The sequence below is a fragment of the Sander vitreus genome, chromosome 18, assembly GCF_031162955.1.
Source record: "Sander vitreus isolate 19-12246 chromosome 18, sanVit1, whole genome shotgun sequence".
In the NCBI taxonomy this organism is placed as follows: domain Eukaryota; kingdom Metazoa; phylum Chordata; class Actinopteri; order Perciformes; family Percidae; genus Sander; species Sander vitreus.
In genome coordinates, this window is record NC_135872.1 from 12,348,260 (window position 1) to 12,367,234 (window position 18,975).

At 41.7% G+C, this 18,975-nt stretch overlaps 2 protein-coding genes across 5 annotated transcripts in view; both read left to right on the forward strand.

Moving 5' to 3' along the window:
- tulp4a (TUB like protein 4a) overlaps positions 1-12,066 on the forward strand; it is a 37,176-nt gene extending 25,110 nt beyond the window's left edge. For 2 of the 3 annotated variants that reach the window (XM_078274165.1, XM_078274166.1), the window contains exons 8-14: positions 319-543; positions 793-1,027; positions 2,544-2,688; positions 3,284-3,455; positions 3,742-3,835; positions 3,956-7,410; positions 9,164-12,066. In XM_078274165.1, the coding sequence (XP_078130291.1) occupies positions 319-543; positions 793-1,027; positions 2,544-2,688; positions 3,284-3,455; positions 3,742-3,835; positions 3,956-7,410; positions 9,164-9,280 (4,443 nt within the window). In that variant the 3' untranslated portion in view covers positions 9,281-12,066. The remainder of the gene's footprint in view (positions 1-318; positions 544-792; positions 1,028-2,543; positions 2,689-3,283; positions 3,456-3,741; positions 3,836-3,955; positions 7,411-9,163) is intronic. The other variant, XM_078274167.1, reaches the window with a different exon arrangement.
- A 900-nt stretch (positions 12,067-12,966) lies between these two features.
- Positions 12,967-18,932, forward strand: tmem181 (transmembrane protein 181). Of its 2 annotated transcripts, none has more exons than XM_078274841.1 (17): positions 12,967-13,216; positions 14,529-14,632; positions 14,892-14,959; positions 15,648-15,738; positions 15,871-15,989; positions 16,261-16,377; positions 16,554-16,634; positions 16,809-16,908; positions 17,064-17,194; positions 17,290-17,381; positions 17,475-17,532; positions 17,648-17,750; positions 17,838-17,889; positions 18,023-18,105; positions 18,221-18,310; positions 18,399-18,465; positions 18,581-18,932. In XM_078274841.1, the coding sequence occupies exons 1-17, from the start codon at positions 13,083-13,085 to the stop codon at positions 18,663-18,665; spliced, it is 1,575 nt and encodes a 524-aa protein (XP_078130967.1). In that variant the 5' UTR covers positions 12,967-13,082; the 3' UTR covers positions 18,666-18,932. The 2 variants fall into 2 exon arrangements, with proteins under 2 accessions (XP_078130967.1, XP_078130968.1); XM_078274842.1 differs by lacking the exon at positions 12,967-13,216 and adding an exon at positions 14,081-14,201.
- The last annotated feature ends 43 nt before the right edge of the window (positions 18,933-18,975 follow it).

An 18,975-nucleotide genomic window follows, 5' to 3' on the forward strand; every position in this document is an offset into this window, starting at 1 on the left:
CTAATATAAAATGTTGTTTAAAGTTAGAAACTTTACTGCTGTAAACAACACTGCCGTCTAGCATCTGTAAGTGTATTTAAACTTACAGATGCTTCCTTCTATTACAGAAACTGCCGTTTTCAGAACTCTCCAAGAAATATACTTTAACAAGGATGCTATGTTCAAGAAATACTTTTATCTCAGACAACCTTAACAATCACCCATCTTTCATGCAGGAGTCTGGACATTAACATTTTAAAAGGATGTAGTGCAGTATGTACTTAATACGACAAAACAAGCTTACCCTCTCTCAAATGTATCTCCTCCATCACCCTGCAGCGCCCCATCACTACGCTGTGTTGGGGTCACCGGGACTCTCGTCTGTTCTTGGCCTGTGGCCCGGCGCTTTACGTAGTGCGAGTGGAGCACCGCATTGCCAACCTGCAGCTACTCTGCCAGCAGGGCATTGCCACAGCAGTGAAGGAGGAAAAAGATGTTGCCAAGCTCACCATGCCTTCCCGACTCTGTTCTTACGTCACTACTGCTTTCATTCCCACCATCAAGGTAACACAGCCATAAAAATAAATGCGAAGAGCTTCCTGGAAATTTACTTGATGCATAGCATTGCTGTCGAAGATGTCACCTTCTGAGACAGCAAGTCATAATTTGACTGAGATGAACCTCCTCTACAAATAACCCGATGCAAAGTGTAGCTGAGCATACCAAACTTTAATGGCATTACACTTTAAATAAAATTGTTTTGGTAGCAGGAGTTTTTAAAACAACACTACAACCCCATGTTTTCTCTTTCAGCCCCCCATTCCTGATCCCAACAACATGCGTGATTTTGTGAGCTATCCAACAGCTGGAAACGAGCGTCTGCACTGTACCATGAAGCGTACAGAGGATAACCCTGAGGTGGGGGGGCCCTGCTACACTCTGTACCTGGAGTACCTAGGAGGTCTGGTGCCTATCCTCAAAGGCCGACGGATAAGTAAACTGCGTCCAGAGTTTGTCATTATGGACCCCAAGACAGATGGGAAAACAGGTGAAACGGAACTTCCTTTATATTGGCAACCTAACAAAACAATTAACATGTTTCCTGATTTATAGTGTATGATCGAAACAGTAAGACCTGAAACATTTAAGTCAAGTGTTTAACATAAAAACATTTTTATATACAGTAGGTATAAGAAGTGTGGGAATGATGGACAGTACATCCAGTGTAAGATTGTTTTCTTTCCATTTAACAACAGTAAAGTATATTAGAATTTGTTACTCCCATGTCCTTCAGTGAGCTGTTACTGCCCTCTGTGAAACTGACCTGGATTCTAATGGCTGTTCATGAACCATATTTCCTTTTGTTTTTGATAATACCAATTATAAGTGTTTTTTTTGTAATCAGTAGTTTGGGTTTTTTGAAAAAGAAGAAAAGACAAAACATCAAATAGCTTTCAACATAAGGCTATAACAAAACGGAAACAAGATACACAGAATGGACGGTTAAGTGGCACATAATAAGTATGTGTTTTAATCATAACATACATGTTTTACAGTTTGTAGAAATTCAAACAGAATTGCTAAATGTATTCCTCCCAGATATATTTGCCTGCTCCAGTACTTGCTACCAGTATTTGAGTTTCTTGAGTTGGCACTCAGAGTGAGTATGTTTTAGTCACATAGGGCAGACTGGACCCATGTTAATTAAAAGCTGCTTAATGGGGGCTCTGATGGCCCCTGGGTTTCTCATAAATCAACCTGCACCCTCCTCACATAGTGATAAATGAAGCCAGTCATGAAATGGTTCCAGCCCATTCACACTTTAATGTCCATCAAATAAATTAGCTTGACCTCAACTGGAGCAGCAGTGGTTCACAGACTCCATATGAATGAGGAAAAAGATCTGAAACAATGATTTGGACTGAATTGGTCTAAATGTTTATTTAAAGAAATAATGGAACATTGATGCTGCCAACATGTTAATATAAAAAAAAAAAAATATGAAGGTGCCGCCTGCCTCCAGGTTGTTAAAAGTAGATTTCCTGCAATGCCAACTTTATTGTAATAATTGCCAAAGACATCTCTTTTTTTTTTTTTTTTTAGCGTCAAGGTGGTAGAGGTTTGCTGCGTCATTGTAAATGAGAGAACAGAAAATGCCACATATTAGTTGTTTAGTTTAGCAAAGTTTTTTTTTTTTTTTTTTTTTATTTTTTATTTGTCGTAGACAGTCAGCACAGACATACATAGTAACATAGAGAGGTATCTGATCGGACCAAAAATTAGAAATAAATAAAATAAAGATAAAAATTAAGAAAATGTATTAAAAAAGGTTAGGGTGGGGGTGATCGCTGTCCTCTTCAAAACATTTTAAGCAAGACAGGGGTCCATCTCTTCAAAAATTTGTCCCTCTGGAGCCTCAAGTTGTGAGTTATTTCTTCCATTCTGTAAAGCTCCCACACCCGCTTGTTCCACCGCTGCAGCAAGTTGAGATCTACACATTTACAGTATATTTACTCAAAATTGACAACATTCTTTCTGTCCTCTATCTTGTTTTCTCTCCGCAGATGAGATATACAGCAACAGTCTGATATCTGCCATGATTGACAGCTGTAACTGCTCAGACTCCAGTGACATTGAGCTGAGTGATGACTGGGTTGGCAAGAAATCTCCAAAGATATCCAGGGGTAGCAAATCCCCCAAACTGCCCAGGTAACCAAACACCTGACCTGTGTATACTGTAGCATGCCAGATTTAACTACTATATTAACTACTACTTATATATATTTTTTTTAAACTTTACCATATTTCCTGTTTTTTATCATTTTAATATGGTTCTTTGACCCTTCAGCAGCCAATGGTTCATGTAAAATGGACAACAGGTTGTTTAGTTCTCTCCACACAATGTTACATAAATCACATCAAAGTGGTTTGGTTTACATATTACATCATTCAGAAGCAACAAGCTATTGTACCAATTTCGATTTTAACAAAAACATTTTCTCACATGATACCCAGTTATTGAGTGATAGTTAGACAGCAGAGAGCCAAAGGATGCATTCAGATGTCTTAGATTGCTGTCACTCCATCTTCCAACAGCATGAAAACATAAGTTAACCTTTCAATACATGTGTATTAATAGTTTTGATTAATATGTGTGCCAAATACACTTTTATAAGATTTGTTTGTAAATCTTAACCTTCCTTCCTGCACTTTACATAAACGTCTAATGAAATGTTCTACACCTGTTTGTTTTCATGGTTAACTGCATGCCTAAACCTTTTTTTATTTGCTACCTTCTCTGTAGAGACTTAGTTTGTCCCTTTACCAACAGGATCAACATTGATCCCAGAAAATCGCCCAAACTTTCCCGCGCTACACAAGAGATCTCCAGGTCACCACGGTTACCAATACGGAAACCCTCAATTGGGTCACCCAGTCTAACACGGAGGGAATTTCCTCTAGATGACATCACTCAGGTAACAGTCAAATTATTTGAGCTGAATTTGTTATTTTCCTCTGGATTTGTTGTGCTTAATAATAATAATACGAATAAGAATAATAAGTACATTATACACGGATCCATGTCCTTGCTGCTACACTGCTGTCACCTATGGATTGGTCAGGTCGCTTGTGTTTCCAGGGGTGGGGGTAGTGTTTTGTTTGAGGATAAGCTCACACATTTCACTTTTAGAAATGTATTTATTCTGTAGATTTTTTTCTGTTCTCATAGAAAATATGATTCTCTTTGTTCCTGCCTTGCAGCAAAATTACCTAGCTCAGGTCACATCCAATATTTGGGGAACGAAGTTCAAGATTGTGGGGCTCGCCACATTCTTGCCAACTAATCTTGGTGCAGGTAACAAATAAACAACTTTGCTAGTAGCATTTAGCAGTGAATTAATGAATCAATAAAGTAATTTTAATTAGTCACATTTATCTTTTTTTATTTTTCTCATTCTTACCCCTCTGCCCTCAGTCATCTATAAGACAAGCCTCCTCCATCTGCAGCCCAGGCAGATGACCATCTACTTGCCAGAGGTGCGTAAAATCTCCATGGACTACATCAATCTGCCCGTCTTCAGCCCCAACGTCTTCAGTGAGGATGAAGATGACCTGCCTGTCACAGGTCCTGCTGGTGGCACCGATGACAACCCGCCCTGCACTGTCAACATCCCTATTGCCCCCATCCATAGTCCCGCCCAGGCTATGTCCCCCGCCCAAAGCATTGGTCTGGTCCAGTCACTCCTAGCCAATCAAAATGTTCAGCTGGATGTCCTAACGAATCCCACAGCAACCACTACTGGGGCCACTGCTGCTGGGTCAGACCAAAGCCAGGACACCATGCTGACAGCCCAGTACACAGTTCCCACCAGGTACTCCAGTCCTGGTCAGGTCATCTTTGGGGGACTAGAAATGAGTCGCCTAATGGTGGGACCTCCACCTTCTCATCATCCTTCACAACAACAGCAACAACAACCACCAAGCCACCATCAACAGCAGCAACACCAACAACAACTGCAACACCACCACCAACAAATTCAACAGCAGCAGCACCAACAACAACAAATACAACACCACCAACAGCTTCAGCAGCAACAGCAACTCCAACTCCAACAGCAGCACCAACTCCAACATCAGCAGCAGCAGATGCTCCAGCACCAACACTTACAACAGCAGCAGCAGCTTCAGCAACAGCACATTCAGCAGCAGCTTCAACACATGCAGCAACAGCATCAACATCAGTTCCAGCAGCACATACAACAACAGCAACAACTACAACAGCAGCATCAACAAATTCAGCAGCAACTGCAGCAACAAATGCATCATCAACAGCAAACACAGCATCCGCATCCGATGCAACAACAGCAGCAACACCATCAACTTCAGCTCCAAATTCAAATCCCTGTTCCCTCTATGTCATCAGGACAGCCTTCAGGTGCAGCTGTGCACCAGCTCCAGCCGGGTGCGCTGCAGATACAGATCCCTCATTCACCTGCTGATTTAGTGGTTGAGAGAGCAATGGGGGGTGAACACGAGCACCTACTGAAAATCAAAACCACTCGGTCAACCCCACAGCTGGCTGAGGGTGATACAGTGGTGTTTAGTGCCCCTCTAGAGCTCAGCAAGATGAACCCCCCGCCCCCCTACCCTGGCACAGTGGCTGCCGCTGTGGCTGCTGCTGCTGCTGCAGCTGCTGCTGCCTCCGCACAAGCCTCCAATGCGGCATCTGGAACAGGAGGGGGCATCAGTGGGACTCCTCCCCCTAGCGACCTTTGTCTGAAGAAGGGAGAGTTCTCACTTTATCCTTCAGGTCAGCAACAAGCGCAGTTCTCCACACCACTGGGATATGAGAGGATAACAACATTTGACAGCAGTGGGAATGTGGAGGAAGTATGTCGTCCTCGAACGCGCCTTGTCTGCAACCAGAATGTCCACACACTCCAGGGACCTGGCAGCTCTGCCACTCTCAGGGTCACCTCCACATCATCCTCCTCCTCAGCTGACAAGAAGATCCAGTTACCCTACACCTCTGCCACACTCAACAGACTCACTGCACCTCGCTATTCCATACCCAGCGGAGACCCGCCCCCATACCCTGACTCAGCCAATCAGAACAGTGCTGTTGGCAGGAACCCTGGACAGAGGCTTGACAGCAGTTTGATCCATGCCACTCTCAGGAGGAACAGCCGAGAGGCCGCTCTCAAAGTTTCCCAGATGCTGGAGCCGCCCAGACCACTGCCTCCTAAGGCTAAAAATAGCGGTGCACTAGCAGCCTCGTTCCAGCAAAGGGTTCCAACAGCCTTATATACCTGCAGTCAGTGTAGCAGTGGATCCAGTGTTGGAAGCACTGCTCCAGGAAGCACTAATGGAATAGCAGGAGGAACTATTATCAGACAGGATTTCCCTGCAGGGAATGGGGCACCACACAGCACAGTTATTGTTCACTCCAACAGCACTACTCCTCTGGCCTCCCAGTCCTCTTACAGCCTGCTGAGCTCTCTTGAAGGATCTGGGACGGCATCAGCAGGAGGAGGAAGTAACCGAGACAGGGCTGATTATGTTAATTCAGCATTTACTGAGGATGAAACACTGAACCAGTCACTGAGGCATCTGGCGCTAGGAGGAAATGATGCATCAGGGCTGGTTGTCAAACGTCCACCTCCCTATCAGTGGGACCCAGCTGCCACAGAGGAGGTGTGGGTTCCTCAGGAACAGACAGCAACACTTAATCCCACTGGCCCCCCTGGACCCCATAAACCACCCCCACTTATTCTTAGCCCAGCTCAGCACTTGGATGTATCCAGGCTCCCTTTTGTCCTTTCTCCAAAGTCCCCCACCAGCCCCAGTGCTGCATCATTTCAAGCTGCTGCAGCAGCTGCAGGCTACCAAATCTCTCTCCAGTACCCTCCAACAACTGCCTATTCTGGAGCCCAGCTTCAGCCCATCCCAGGGTCACCACGCCCCTGCTCCTCCCCAAAGGAGATGGTGGCACCAGTACCCTTCTCACAGCAGGATGCAACCCTTGTCTTACCGCCTGGTTACCCTGCAAACCTGGCAAACCTAGCCTGCTGCCCTCTCCCACCCATGTATCCAGGAGGAAGTGCTTGTGCCGGGCTCCCCATTCCCCCCATTCCTCCCATTGCCCTTCACACTCCTTGGGGTACCTATAATTCTTGCCCGCCTATGCCTAGTCCTGCAGTGCCACTACCACCCAAAGCCTCCCACATGGCAGTAGACAAAAATGTTCTCTCTCCGCCTCCACCACCCCCTCCACCACCAGCAGCAGATCTGCAGAGCCATGGAGGATTACAAGAGACCATGGCAGAGTCTGGGGAAAGTTTTCAAGAGGTTCTCTCCTTGACTGAGAGCCCTGTCCCACAGCGGTCTGAGAAGTTCAGCAAGAAGAACCGCAAGCGGGTGGATGGGCGCGCCGAGGAGGCTAACGTACCACCGTTGGCTGAAGGGAGCAAGTCGAAAAAGGAGGGCAGGGCTTTGGGTGACTTTAACTCACTCATCTCCAGTCCGCGGCTGGGAGGAAGGGATAAGAAGAAGCTGAAGGGACAGAAAGAGCAGCAGTTAAAGGCCAAGAAGCTGAGTAAGGCCACTGCCAATAGTGAGTTCCAAGATAGTTCAGAAAGTGAGCCAGAGCTGTTCATCAGTGGGGATGAGCTGCTCAATCAGTGCCAGAGTGGTAAGAAGGGCTGGAAGAGTAAGAGGAACTTAAGAGCTGCCAGTGAACTGGATGAGATCAAGTGTCGAAAAGCAAATGAGAAGGAGGACCGAGGGCTGGGCAGCCAGGGGTTTGTGTATGTCATGGCCAACAAGCAACCACTGTGGAATGAAGCTACGCAGGTCTACCAGCTGGACTTTGGTGGGCGTGTCACACAGGAGTCTGCCAAGAACTTTCAAATTGAATTGGAGGGCAGACAGGTAAGAGAGCTCTTGTTCAAGAAATATCACTCACTGCATGTTATCTGTATACTGAAAAGATCATTACAAGTATGTAAGTGTTTTTACCTTCAGGGATAGATGCTAATAATTTTTAGCACGGGTCACTAAGCCCCTAAATTTGGAGGCCAAAGTACATTTTTGGTGGCCCAAATGTAAACCTCCCTAGTTCAGTCAATCTTTTTCGCCCCCCTTCCCCTTCATGCCTCTGCATCATACAAGCTGTTCCTTCCTTTCTTCACTTTTCTCATTCTTTTCTGTATTTCTTTTGTTAACGCTGAAATAACAATCATCTTTAAGGTTATTAAACTTCCACGGAAAGGGGGTCGATTTTTCTTTTAAGTATCTCACACCCAGTGTGGGAAAGATTGAGAACACACAAGTACTATTTTGTTTTGACAAGGTAAAAGGTTATATATTTAATCTGCAGCTGTGTATTCAAACTCCAAATTAAAGTAACGTGCCTTTTGCTTTTGGCCAGGCAAAGCGGCCTAAATGTATTTTTTTTTCATAAGCGGTCCACTCTCTGCGGTCACATTACTACCTCTCTCATCTAAGTAAGGGAGCGGTACTGTAGCGTGTGGCAAGCTGACATTAGCGTTGATGTAAAAATCTATCTATAAATTGCAGGAACGTTTTTCTGTCTGTCTGTCTGGGTGTTATGCGCATATCTCTCGAACCGTTAGTCCGATGGATTTCAAACTTGACAGGTTTCTTGCTACGGGCATGAGTAAGTGCAGTGCCAAGTTGTCAATGTTGACATTGTTTGGATTAGAAATGCAAAAGACATCGTCGGTAAAAGAAGCACACATTGGCTTTTGCCGCTCTAGCCGCTGGCCACTCTCTGGCCCCTCTCACACTGCTCACTGACTGAGCTCAGCGCAGGACCAGACACAGAGAGGGTCATAGAAAGCAGCGGAGCTTTGGCAGCTAAAATGTGACATACACCTCAGACCCACAAAAATGTGCAAAGTAGCACTGCTTTGGGGTGGGGGGTGGCGGGTGTTACAGCCTTTTGACTCTTTTCCTGCATTTATTATTATGCATTAATATCTATTAAATTGCTGTGAGCAGGCAAAACATAACGTAATCTTGGAGATTATTCCTTCACATCTCAGAGTTGAACCAGGCAGACACATCACCCTGGGTCGGGTTAATTAGGTCCACTGCTAACTTACAACACTAATAACATTACCGTTCGGGTCCGACACCCGGTCCTTTGCTGCATGTCGTCCCCCCCCCCTCTGTCCCCTTTCCTGTCTTCAAGCTGTTCTGTCAATAAAGGCCATAAAAGCCCCAAATTATGCGGTCGATTTCGTGACAAGACTGCGTAATACAACACTGACGGGGTCTACCAACATGACTCCGCATCCCGTAAGTACTGGCAGGCGGGATTAAGATTGTAAACCAAGACGGTGTAAGAGAGGAGGGCTAACGTTAGGCTCAAGCTAACTCTTTAGCAGTCATCACTATGCAGCATTTTCCTCGGCAATGTAAGGTCTCTGGTGAACCAAACAACATCATGATTTTTCCCAAAACAACATGGTTACAACAGCGGCGTTCCCGATAGCGCCATTGAGATTAAAGGGACGCTAGGTCCTCCAGTGTCATTCTTCGTGGCCACAGGGGCCACCTACTGTGGATATTTGGTGGCCACAGGCTAAAGGGCTATGCTTAATGTCAAACACTGACCTTCTACAATCTGTATTAACTTTTTGTTTGTTTTTCTACACAGGTGATGCAGTTTGGCAGGATTGATGGCAATGCCTATATCCTGGATTTCCAGTATCCCTTCTCTGCTGTGCAGGCCTTTGCAGTGGCTTTAGCCAATGTTACTCAACGCCTCAAATGAGATGTCCCCTCCTTTCTTACCCTGAGTTATATCTGGGATTAAAATGCAATCTGTTGAAGGGGCACAGTTGTTTCATTTGAGATTAATAAACTTTGATTTTAGAGAAAAGACTTAAATTAGCCCTGGTCATAGAGAGAGATACAATCATGCTGCACTACACAATGCTGCCACTAGAATTGGTGCAATAAGCATTGGCTGCATTTGCCAAGGATGCCCTCAGATATGCTCCGTTTGGCAGTCAGTGGCACCTTGTAATGCATGTAGGGCCAAAGAGCTGAGCTTTGGTAATCATCATGCAAATAAATGCTGCTTTAGCTAGAAGAAGCTTATAGACATGATAACCAATCGTTAAACTGAGAGAGAGGAACTGTCACGATGCAGTTTTCAAAAGAAGCAGCAGTAATACTTGAAAACCACACTCTGGAGATCACAGTTGTTTTTTCCCAGGGCACACAGGTACTACTGGGCACTGAAATCCATTGCTGTACAAACTTCAGTGAAACAGTTACCACTTTATTATACTGCTTTTGCTTATAGGATTTTATTAAATGACTAAACATGGTGGAGGGTAGGAGGGTCTTTTGTTTTTGCTCTCTGCCATTCCTTTTGTTACTTTCTCAACCTATCATGGCTGGAATTGAGGCTTAGATATATGCATCATTTAGGTGAACAACTAAAAGGTCACACTTGTCCCTGTAGTAAAGGGAAGGTCAAGGAGTAAATCTAGATGAGGTGAACTGCAGTCTTTTCCACATAGTTTCCTGGGACTTTGAAGGAAGAAGAAATGTTACTCTGCTACATGGATTAATTTATATGTACATTTTGTTCTTTATTCAGATATGAATTTTAACATTAATGTTATTGTTTGTGATATACAATCTTCATACCCTGTCAACATGGTTTCAACTTTCCTGCTTTAATTGGGAGAAGTGGTGGCTGAATTTGAATATTGCTGTGTAGTCTGGAGTAATTCAGTTGGGAGGGTTATACTGAATAGCTTTGACTGATATATCCTGTACTTAGTGAATTATCTATGGTGACATGGGCGCAAAAGAAGTCGCCAAGGCCTGGATTGAACAATTTAACCTCTGGCACGAAGTGATTTGTCACCTGCTGTCACTTCTGTGAAGTGAGTGTAGTTGGATGGGGCTGTCCTTGCTCTTTAAGACCACACTAAACATGTAAGGTACAGGAAATATTTTTGTATATTTCACCTATGCCATTTCATGCTCTTTTCAGAAGTCATGTAAATACATATCAGTCATATGTAAATGTTGTTAAGAAACTTTGACAGATGTCTGTTTACACCTGTCTCCACTGTGTTTTAAATGTAATTTCAGGTGTGGAGCAACGCTGTACTGTTTTAAACAACAAAAGTTAACAATTAAGCTGAAATCATTGTCACTGAAACTTTGAAGTCAGAACTCCAATGAATAATGAAGCTATTGAAATCTGTTTATTTAGCAAGCTGACACTGAAATCTGAAAAGCTATTTTATTTTTTTAATTTTTTTTCAGGCAGTAAACCTTGTGTGGGCAGGCATAAATTAATAATTAAGGTTTTATCTGTTTAAGACAGTAGCCAAAAATCAATACAAAGGGCAGTAATATTAGGTAGGTGTGATTAGGGTCACCTCTAACCTATGTGCCAAAATATGCATTTGCTAAAATTTGTTGTTGAAAAATATGGGCCTAGAGAGAAGTGTCACTTAATTCTTGATGTAAAAAAAAAAAAAAAGCTTTCACTTCGGACCTGCTCTAGTGGTCCAGTTTTGTTCTCTGAATTGATGAGATTATTAAATTCTTTAGTGTGATCTTTCCATATCGCAACAAGATGCATGTCTGTCAGATGGGGGTTGTTGGGATGGGGATTGAAAAAGAATGTCAAAAAGAATTTTGATCCTAAAGAATGAACAGAACATGAGCATGTCATAAAGAAAATATCCATCTTTTTGTTTTAGTTGTGCAATATTTTCTTAGGTGATAAAAAAAATCCTTTGTCATCACTTTTGACCACCATTTGATACCATTTATTTTAGTTCAGCATCTCAGTTTGCTGGTCTGTACATTTTTATTTATGAAATTATTTCCTGAAGGAGATATAGTATCTATACATACTGTATATTGTGGAGCTTTCTGAACATTTCTTTGTGTTGATAAAAATGTGTTACAAGTGTAGCCCAAATTGTGAGATGGGAAAATGGGGTTATGGGGGAGGGGGTTGGGAACATGCAGATTTTCTGTGTTTTGTGAAGTTTTCATTGGATGGAAAAGATGTGAATGAATAAGTGCCCAGTTTAGTGTAGTTGGTAGACTAGTTATGTAGAGTGTAACTGTCAAGTCAAGGTGTGTCTGTATTCAACTGTGCAGTCTACCAATCCCATCAGTGTTAAATCTAGTATCTTTAAACGTGTGGTCATGGCTTCTTACACACATACACACACACACACACACACACATACACACACACACCCCATCCACATAAGTTCACAAGTGTAAGCCACTGAGTTCATGTTCAGAATTGCCTATGGACTTTAGTTAAGGATTCACTTTAAACTGATTTCATGAGATGACCTGTTGTAGATATTGTAGGATTTGGCTTTTCTTTAGAAAAGGTATGTGCTTTGTATTTGTAGATGTAGACTTAAATGACAAAAACACTTGAAAAGAATTAGAGTCTGATTTGGTGACTGAACGTTTATAGTGAATGGATAGTAAGGCATGCCATGTAAATTATTTTATAATTGTATATGTCACGCATCTTTTGAATAAAATGTCATTGTTTCAGAAAAATGCTGTCTTGTCTCCTAAATATATCCAGTATTCAATTCAGAGATGGCATCAAACCTAACCAGCTATTGGATTACAGTTTACACAAGGTGGCTCTATTATCTCAAACAGCAAACATAACTTGTCATAGCAGGAAACGTAAATGGGTAGAATTCTTACTTCAAACAATGGCCCAATTCAGTTGTCCCAGTAAGGCAGGCATGTGAATGAACATGCACAATACCAGGACCCTGAAAATCCATAACGTAGGCCTACTGTCTCAATTATGAGATTCTTTCTCATGATTTTAAAATGATATATCGCCAATACCGGTGTTACACCGAAATCTGTGACCCATCAAGATCGGTGTCCCCCTACCTCAACCTGAACCAAACCCTTGTCCCTAACCTTAACTATGGAGGGATATTTGTGGATATTTAACAGGAGGGACACAGATCATGACGGGTCACAGATTTCGGTGCAACACCGAGGTCATACTTGTGAGAAGGTTTCTTAGGGTAGGCCTATAACAATATTGACTTACTATAGTCACATTTATACTCATTTATAAGAAGAATTACCATAATTATTAGGGATTCTCCACACCACTAGACTTTTATTCGGGTTTAGGTATTTAGAAAAGGCTTTATATGTGCTTACATTTTAATGTAAAGGTAGTCACTGATGGGTTGTTATAAGCAAAATACAGTTTGTGAGTGGAAGACTAATATAATATATAGCCGCACATCCACGTTGATGTCTGTGGTATCCCTGCTGTCATTAAAAGGCAGCTGTCTGTCTCTGTCCGTGGTGCTGAACTCTGATTACGTGCCCCTCCTCCCGTGTGTTGCCTATGTGCTTCCGCCCCCTCTTCGTTTTTTTTTTCTTTCTTTGAACCTACACAAACAAAACAGCTTCGGCTGCATTTTCAATTAAACGACGTAACAATACAGATAGATCATTGTGCTGTATTCTATAGGCAGCGGACTGTTTCCCCATCGCCATTTTCAGCCGCCAGACGGCCCGGTGTAATAATGGACACCGACTACTCGTCCGGCTTGGAAAACCCTCTGTACAGCGAGCTGAAATACTTCTGTAGGAAGATAAAGGAGGCCTATAACGAGCTGAAGGAGGACCTGACACCTTACCGGGATGATCGCTTTTACAGGTGGGTCTCCTGTAACACAATGGCAGATTCAATTTGCCGCAGCGTTACAATATCATGGCTATTTTGGCGTTGTAGCCTATGCTGTGAATTATAATTTAGCAATCTGCACCTTGAGGCAGAACAGTTGTATATTTATGAGCCTGTTATGTTATGATGGTAGATGCAAACGAAAGTTATTAATCATATGTGGAATTATACTCGTTTATATCATATGTTGTTGCTTTATATTTTAGATGATGCCAGACTAGAAGGGGTAGAGCAGTCCTAAAATAGATACATTTAAGAAAATATCAGTGGAAATGGGAAAAATTGGTTAATATTTTGCATTTAAAATATTATCAGTAAATGCATTTATATGCACAATTTTAGTAATCTCACAATTTAAATAAACAAGGTAGAGGCCTCTTGATTCCTATGGAAGGCAACAAGTGCTGTCTTGTGGAAGGGAATTTAACCATTGGCTAACTACATCTGCATTAAAAGGTGGTGAATCACCATATGCCTACTTTAAAATGTCAATGTTGTCGTTCAAATTTGAAGAAATTAACTAAAATCGTTTTTATAGCTCATTCGACTTTTTTATTTTTATCTCATTACAAATGAAAAGTTGACGTATGACGTAGTAGTGCTACGCATGCGAACCTTCTTGTAGAGGACGTTCAGCCGTTCAGATAGCAGTTACCATCGAAGATTTTTTTTGCAAAATAAAATAAGTCTCAGCCACAAATTATATCTATAGACCTAATGTCTGACATTGAAACACGACAGCTTCATAGACAACAACAAACACGTAACGTCCTATATAAAAAGGGGGACTTATTTAGGAGGAAAGCCCCGTTGGCGTCACGTAACCAAAGTCCCTCCCTTTCGATGACGTTGCACCCCAGTTGTCGCAGACTGATGTTGATACACGGATGTGGATTCACTGCAAAATTGTAACGTTTTTTTCTCGGCACCGAGACTGCGAACCGAAAGAAATGGAGCTGTAAGTGTAGCGGATACGCCCGAGATATGTCACCGATGTTTAAATGTGTGAGGGACAGTGATAGAACCACTGTTTAGCTCTTTTCTGCCATCTGTTACTGCTAGCATAAACTAGCATGAAGCTAGCAGTGTTGACATTAGTAGGCTAACATTAACCACAAAAACTTTCGTTCGTTTCGCTCACTTTCTGCTTGCGTCTCTCGCGCTTTCCCTGTGTGTGTGTGTGTGTGTGTGTGTGTGTGTGTGTGTGTGTGTGTGTGTGTGTGTGTGTGTGTGTGTGTGTGTGTGTGTGTGTGTGTGTGTGTGTGTGTGTGTGTGTGTGAGACAGATTGGCCCCTATGCGGCTCTACACCCTGTCCAAAAGACATTTTGTCTTGGTCTTCGTGTTTTTCCTGATCTGTTTTGGCCTCACAGTCTTCATTGGGATTGCAGGTATGGCTGATAAACATTTCTGTGACACCGGCCAAGCTGGGTGTTTGGCCACAAGTCATTTTAACACAGACTTTAGGTTTTAAGATACAGAGAAAGTGAGGAAGTCATTCTGCTGACTCCATCACTTACTGTTATCAAGCACTGATAAAAGAATACTTAAAGAATGTCAGCTGTTTTTTGTCACTATGCTGCTCCTTTCTGGATAGGAGTGGTTCAGTTTGTGAAAAATGTATTCATTGTGTTTTCTTAATTTCTGTAGGTCCTAGGATTATTGCTGAGCAGGAGCACAATGGTGATCAGTTACTTCTCAAAAACCTCTCAGTTAAGGTAAGATTAAATGGTGTGTGTCACTGTAATAGAAAGCAGTGAACATCAGTGATATTTAATGTCAGGGATATATGTAATGAATGCAAACACTAAACGTTAAAAAAAATTATGGGTGGGTATTGTTAAAATTGTTTTGATACCGTGAAGTCTATACTGGTTCCTGAACTATACTTTTTCAATATCAATTTTATCAAAATCCATTTTAACAAAAATAAATTACAACTTTACACATCACTGTCCTGACAATTCAGAATTTTTTACGTGTGTGTGTGTGTGTGTGTGTGTGTGTGTGTGTGTGTGTGTGTGTGTGTGTGTGAGAGAGACATTGCATCATCTCATCAAAATCTGTACTGAAGCCATTTCTTATTGAAGGGAATGAATAGCAAATAATTGATTTTAAGTGTTTTACTATTTTATTTATTATATTTGCTCAAATTTAATATAATTGTAATGTTAATATTTTGTTAGTATCACATTGTTCTTTACCCTGTGATTCCAACCCTTCCCTTCCACTCATAATTTAATGCACCGTCTTGTGTCAGGAGAATATCGTTGGGTTTTGTGTTATGATCTATTAGAGATGCCTTCTTACTGGAAAATCATCTTGTATGTTTTATGTGCTTCCATTAATAAGTATCTCTTATAATGATTAGTAAATTAATTATGTCATTCATTGTATGTTTTTCAGACTGGGCCCTTCAATCTAGTTTCTCCTCCTCTCACCACCTACAACCAGCAGCTATGGCTCACCTGTGTGATGCAGGCTGAACACAGCAATAGTAAGAGCACAGAATGAGCTACAGATAACAACTGTTTACTATGACAGTTGAATGTTGAGGGTGTATGACATTAACCTGACAATTTTGCAAACATGCTTTTTAATAACATGTTTTTACTGCTTTTTGTATCAGTGGGAGACTTCCAGCAGCCCTTCGAAATCAATGTTGAACTAAAGGGAGTGATGCAGGACGCCAGCGTGATGCACATCAACAACATACACCAGAAATCACGAACACTACATTGCGGGGCTGTAAGTGTAAATCAGCGAACCCAGCCACCTTCTGCGCTCACAGTATGCTGGATTGCCATTAATCATTTAGTCAGGCAGCATCAACCAGCACAGCAGTGTGAGTTTATGAAATGTCATTTAAGATATGAAATGAGGTTGCAGTATAGCGAGTGCCGAATTGAATTTGATCATTATCTATAGTAACATCCTCAGAGCAGTTTATTTATGCACAGTACAGTTGGATTGTTTAATGAACCGACAGTGACGCAATGTTTCTTGGCTCTACTTGCAGAAATGTGATGAGATCATTGTGCTCCACCTTGGCTATCTAAACTACACCCAGTACCAGGTCATGGTCAGCTTCAAAGGCCTTGAAAACATCACATATGAAATCAAGATCAAGTTTGTGGTAAGTGACAAACACTGGCAGAATATTTCTCCCAGCTCATAAAACCAACTCTGTCATTCGGTCTTTTCGTTGCTGCATTGGATGTATTTTAATTTTTTTTCAAAAAAAGCTTGAGCTCGCAGGTGAGCACAGCCTTTTCACTCTTTTTGTTTCTTTCCATTTTTTCTCGTTTTTAGTGGAAAACCTACAACCCCACCTTCTCGCAAGTGGAGATCTGGTTTCGTTTTGTCTTTGTGGTGTTGACCTTTTTGGTGACGGTAAGAGCACGGATAACTTTTTACGGTTCTTTATCTTCATTAATATCACATAACCAGTATTCCAATCTGACCAAAACCTGACAGTGAACAAAAGATAACTAGTGTAAATCAGTGACTAAAAATCTATATTTACCAAATGCAGGATTAACATTTGTTTTTCTCTGCATGTCCAAGTGTATGTTTGCACACTCACTGAGGAAGTTTTCTATGAGGGATTGGGGCATAGAACAGAAGTGGATGTCTATCCTGCTCCCTTTGCTGCTACTCTACAATGGTGAGCTTCAGCATTTTTTACCCCTAAAACACAACCTGTACAATCTGGCATCCCCATTATAGCACCCTTTTTTTTTAACCGTTACAGCTACACCTTTTTTATGTTCATAGTCAAAGAGCTGTGGTTTTATGTGTCAACTGCAACTGTTTTTCCAGATCCATTTTTCCCACTGTCATTCCTGGTGAACAGCTGGTTTCCAGGCACCTTGGACACTTTCTTCCAGGCTCTGTTCCTGTGTGCCCTGCTGCTCTTCTGGCTCTGTGTTTATCATGGCATCAGGGTTCAGGTGGGTTCTTTACTAGACCTACACTTTAATGGTCTTTCTTTTAATTTATAGCGCATTACGAATCTTGTTTCTTGTGTTTAATGTTGTTTCTATAGGGTGAGAGGAAATGTCTGACGTTCTACCTGCCTAAGCTGATCATTGTAGGTCTTCTGTGGCTTTCAGCAGTTACACTGGGCATATGGCAAACGTAAGTCTGACCCCACTGGCCACTAGCAGCCTGATTCAAATTTTGAATTACAACATGACTGAAAATATCTACTCTCTGTTTCTGAATTCACAGGGTTAATGAACTCCAAGACCCTACGTATCAGTATAAAGTCGACATAGTGAACTTTCAGGTGAGACTGCTATTTTTATGGTACAGGTGGTTGGACAGTATTGTTATATTTAGTATGTCAGTGTTTGTTTTCATTTGCACAGCAGTTTAATGAAGCCCCATGTTATTTTTTCCAGGGCATGAAGGTCTTCTTCCTGATTGTAGTTGCCCTCTACATCCTCTACCTGATCTTCCTGGTGGTCAGAGCTTGTTCTGAACTCAAGAACATGCCTTACTCAGGTATCACAGCATACCACACCTCTCTGCATTTGATTCAAGTCAAATGCTTTTACTAATATTGATGTGCTGTGTGTTTTCAATCACTAGATCTCCGGCTCAGGTTTTTGACAGCGTTGACGTTTGTGGTCCTTGTTATAAGGTGTGTTCTTAAGGAAAATCCAAAACCTAAAAGGGGAAACTTTGTGTGTGTTTTATTTAATTTATGTAAGAGTTTGATAAGGCCCTTTGTGGTTAATTTGATCATGTCGTTGTTGTTGCTCTTTCTTCTCTAGCATGGTCATTCTCTACCTGAGGTTTGGTGCCAAGGCTCTCCAAGACAATTTTGTCGCTGAACTGTCTACTCATTACCAAAACTATATCCTTTCAAACAATATTTCTTTTCGACCATGATTTCACTTAAATATGTACCATGTGAGATGCCATGTTTATGTGTTAAATAGTGAGAAATGATTCCTTAACTCTAGACATACCAGCTGAATTTTTATCCTTCTATGGCCTACTCAACTTTTACTTGTACACATTGGCATTTGTGTATTCCCCCTCCAAAAATGCACTTTTTGGTAGGTAATACACTACAGTTTCAATTCAGTAGATAATTAAGATGATGAATTAATGTATAAACCCAACTGGCTTTGTTTAATTTCTCAGACTCCCAGTTGAAGGATAATCCTGCTTTTTCCATGCTGAATGACTCAGATGATGAAGTAATATACGGGTAAGCGTTTGTTTACTTAATTGCTTTTGTGAATTCTTACTCGTTGGTTTGGGAGGTAGTGTTCAGTGTGAACTTGCATAACTAACGAGCTTATGTTTTCTTTGTCTTTGTAAAGGAGTGATTATGAAGATATGCCTTTACAAAACGGACGCGCTATCAAAGCAACCACGAAGTACCAGGATGAGAGTGACAGTGACTGATGAGATCTCTGACTGGCTTGTTGGCCCTCTTTTGTGTCCTGGTTGAAAACTATGAGAATACAATACAACACACTATCATGTGTATGTTTAAATAAGAAGTACCTGCATTGGCATTAGGAAATGATATACTGTAAGTGTACATAACTATATTTTTAAAAAAAAAAAAGTTCAATGTCTACTGAATGTACTGTACTTTTACTGGAAGTTGGGGGATGTTGCCCCTCAAACTTTTTTCTTCATTCTTTATGCTTTCAGTCTCATTGAAAACAAGACACAAAACTCTGATGTAAAACAATACAATTTTTACCTG

Coding starts and splice junctions, on each gene's coding strand:
- tmem181 (XM_078274841.1), top strand. CDS start 13,083: ATGGACACCGACTACTCGTCCGGCTTGGAAAACCCTCTGTACAGCGAG. Junction 15,739..15,870: donor GCAGGCTGAACACAGCAATA/GTAAGAGCACAG, acceptor TTTTTGTATCAG/TGGGAGACTTCCAGCAGCCC. Junction 18,466..18,580: donor GATGATGAAGTAATATACGG/GTAAGCGTTTGT, acceptor GTCTTTGTAAAG/GAGTGATTATGAAGATATGC.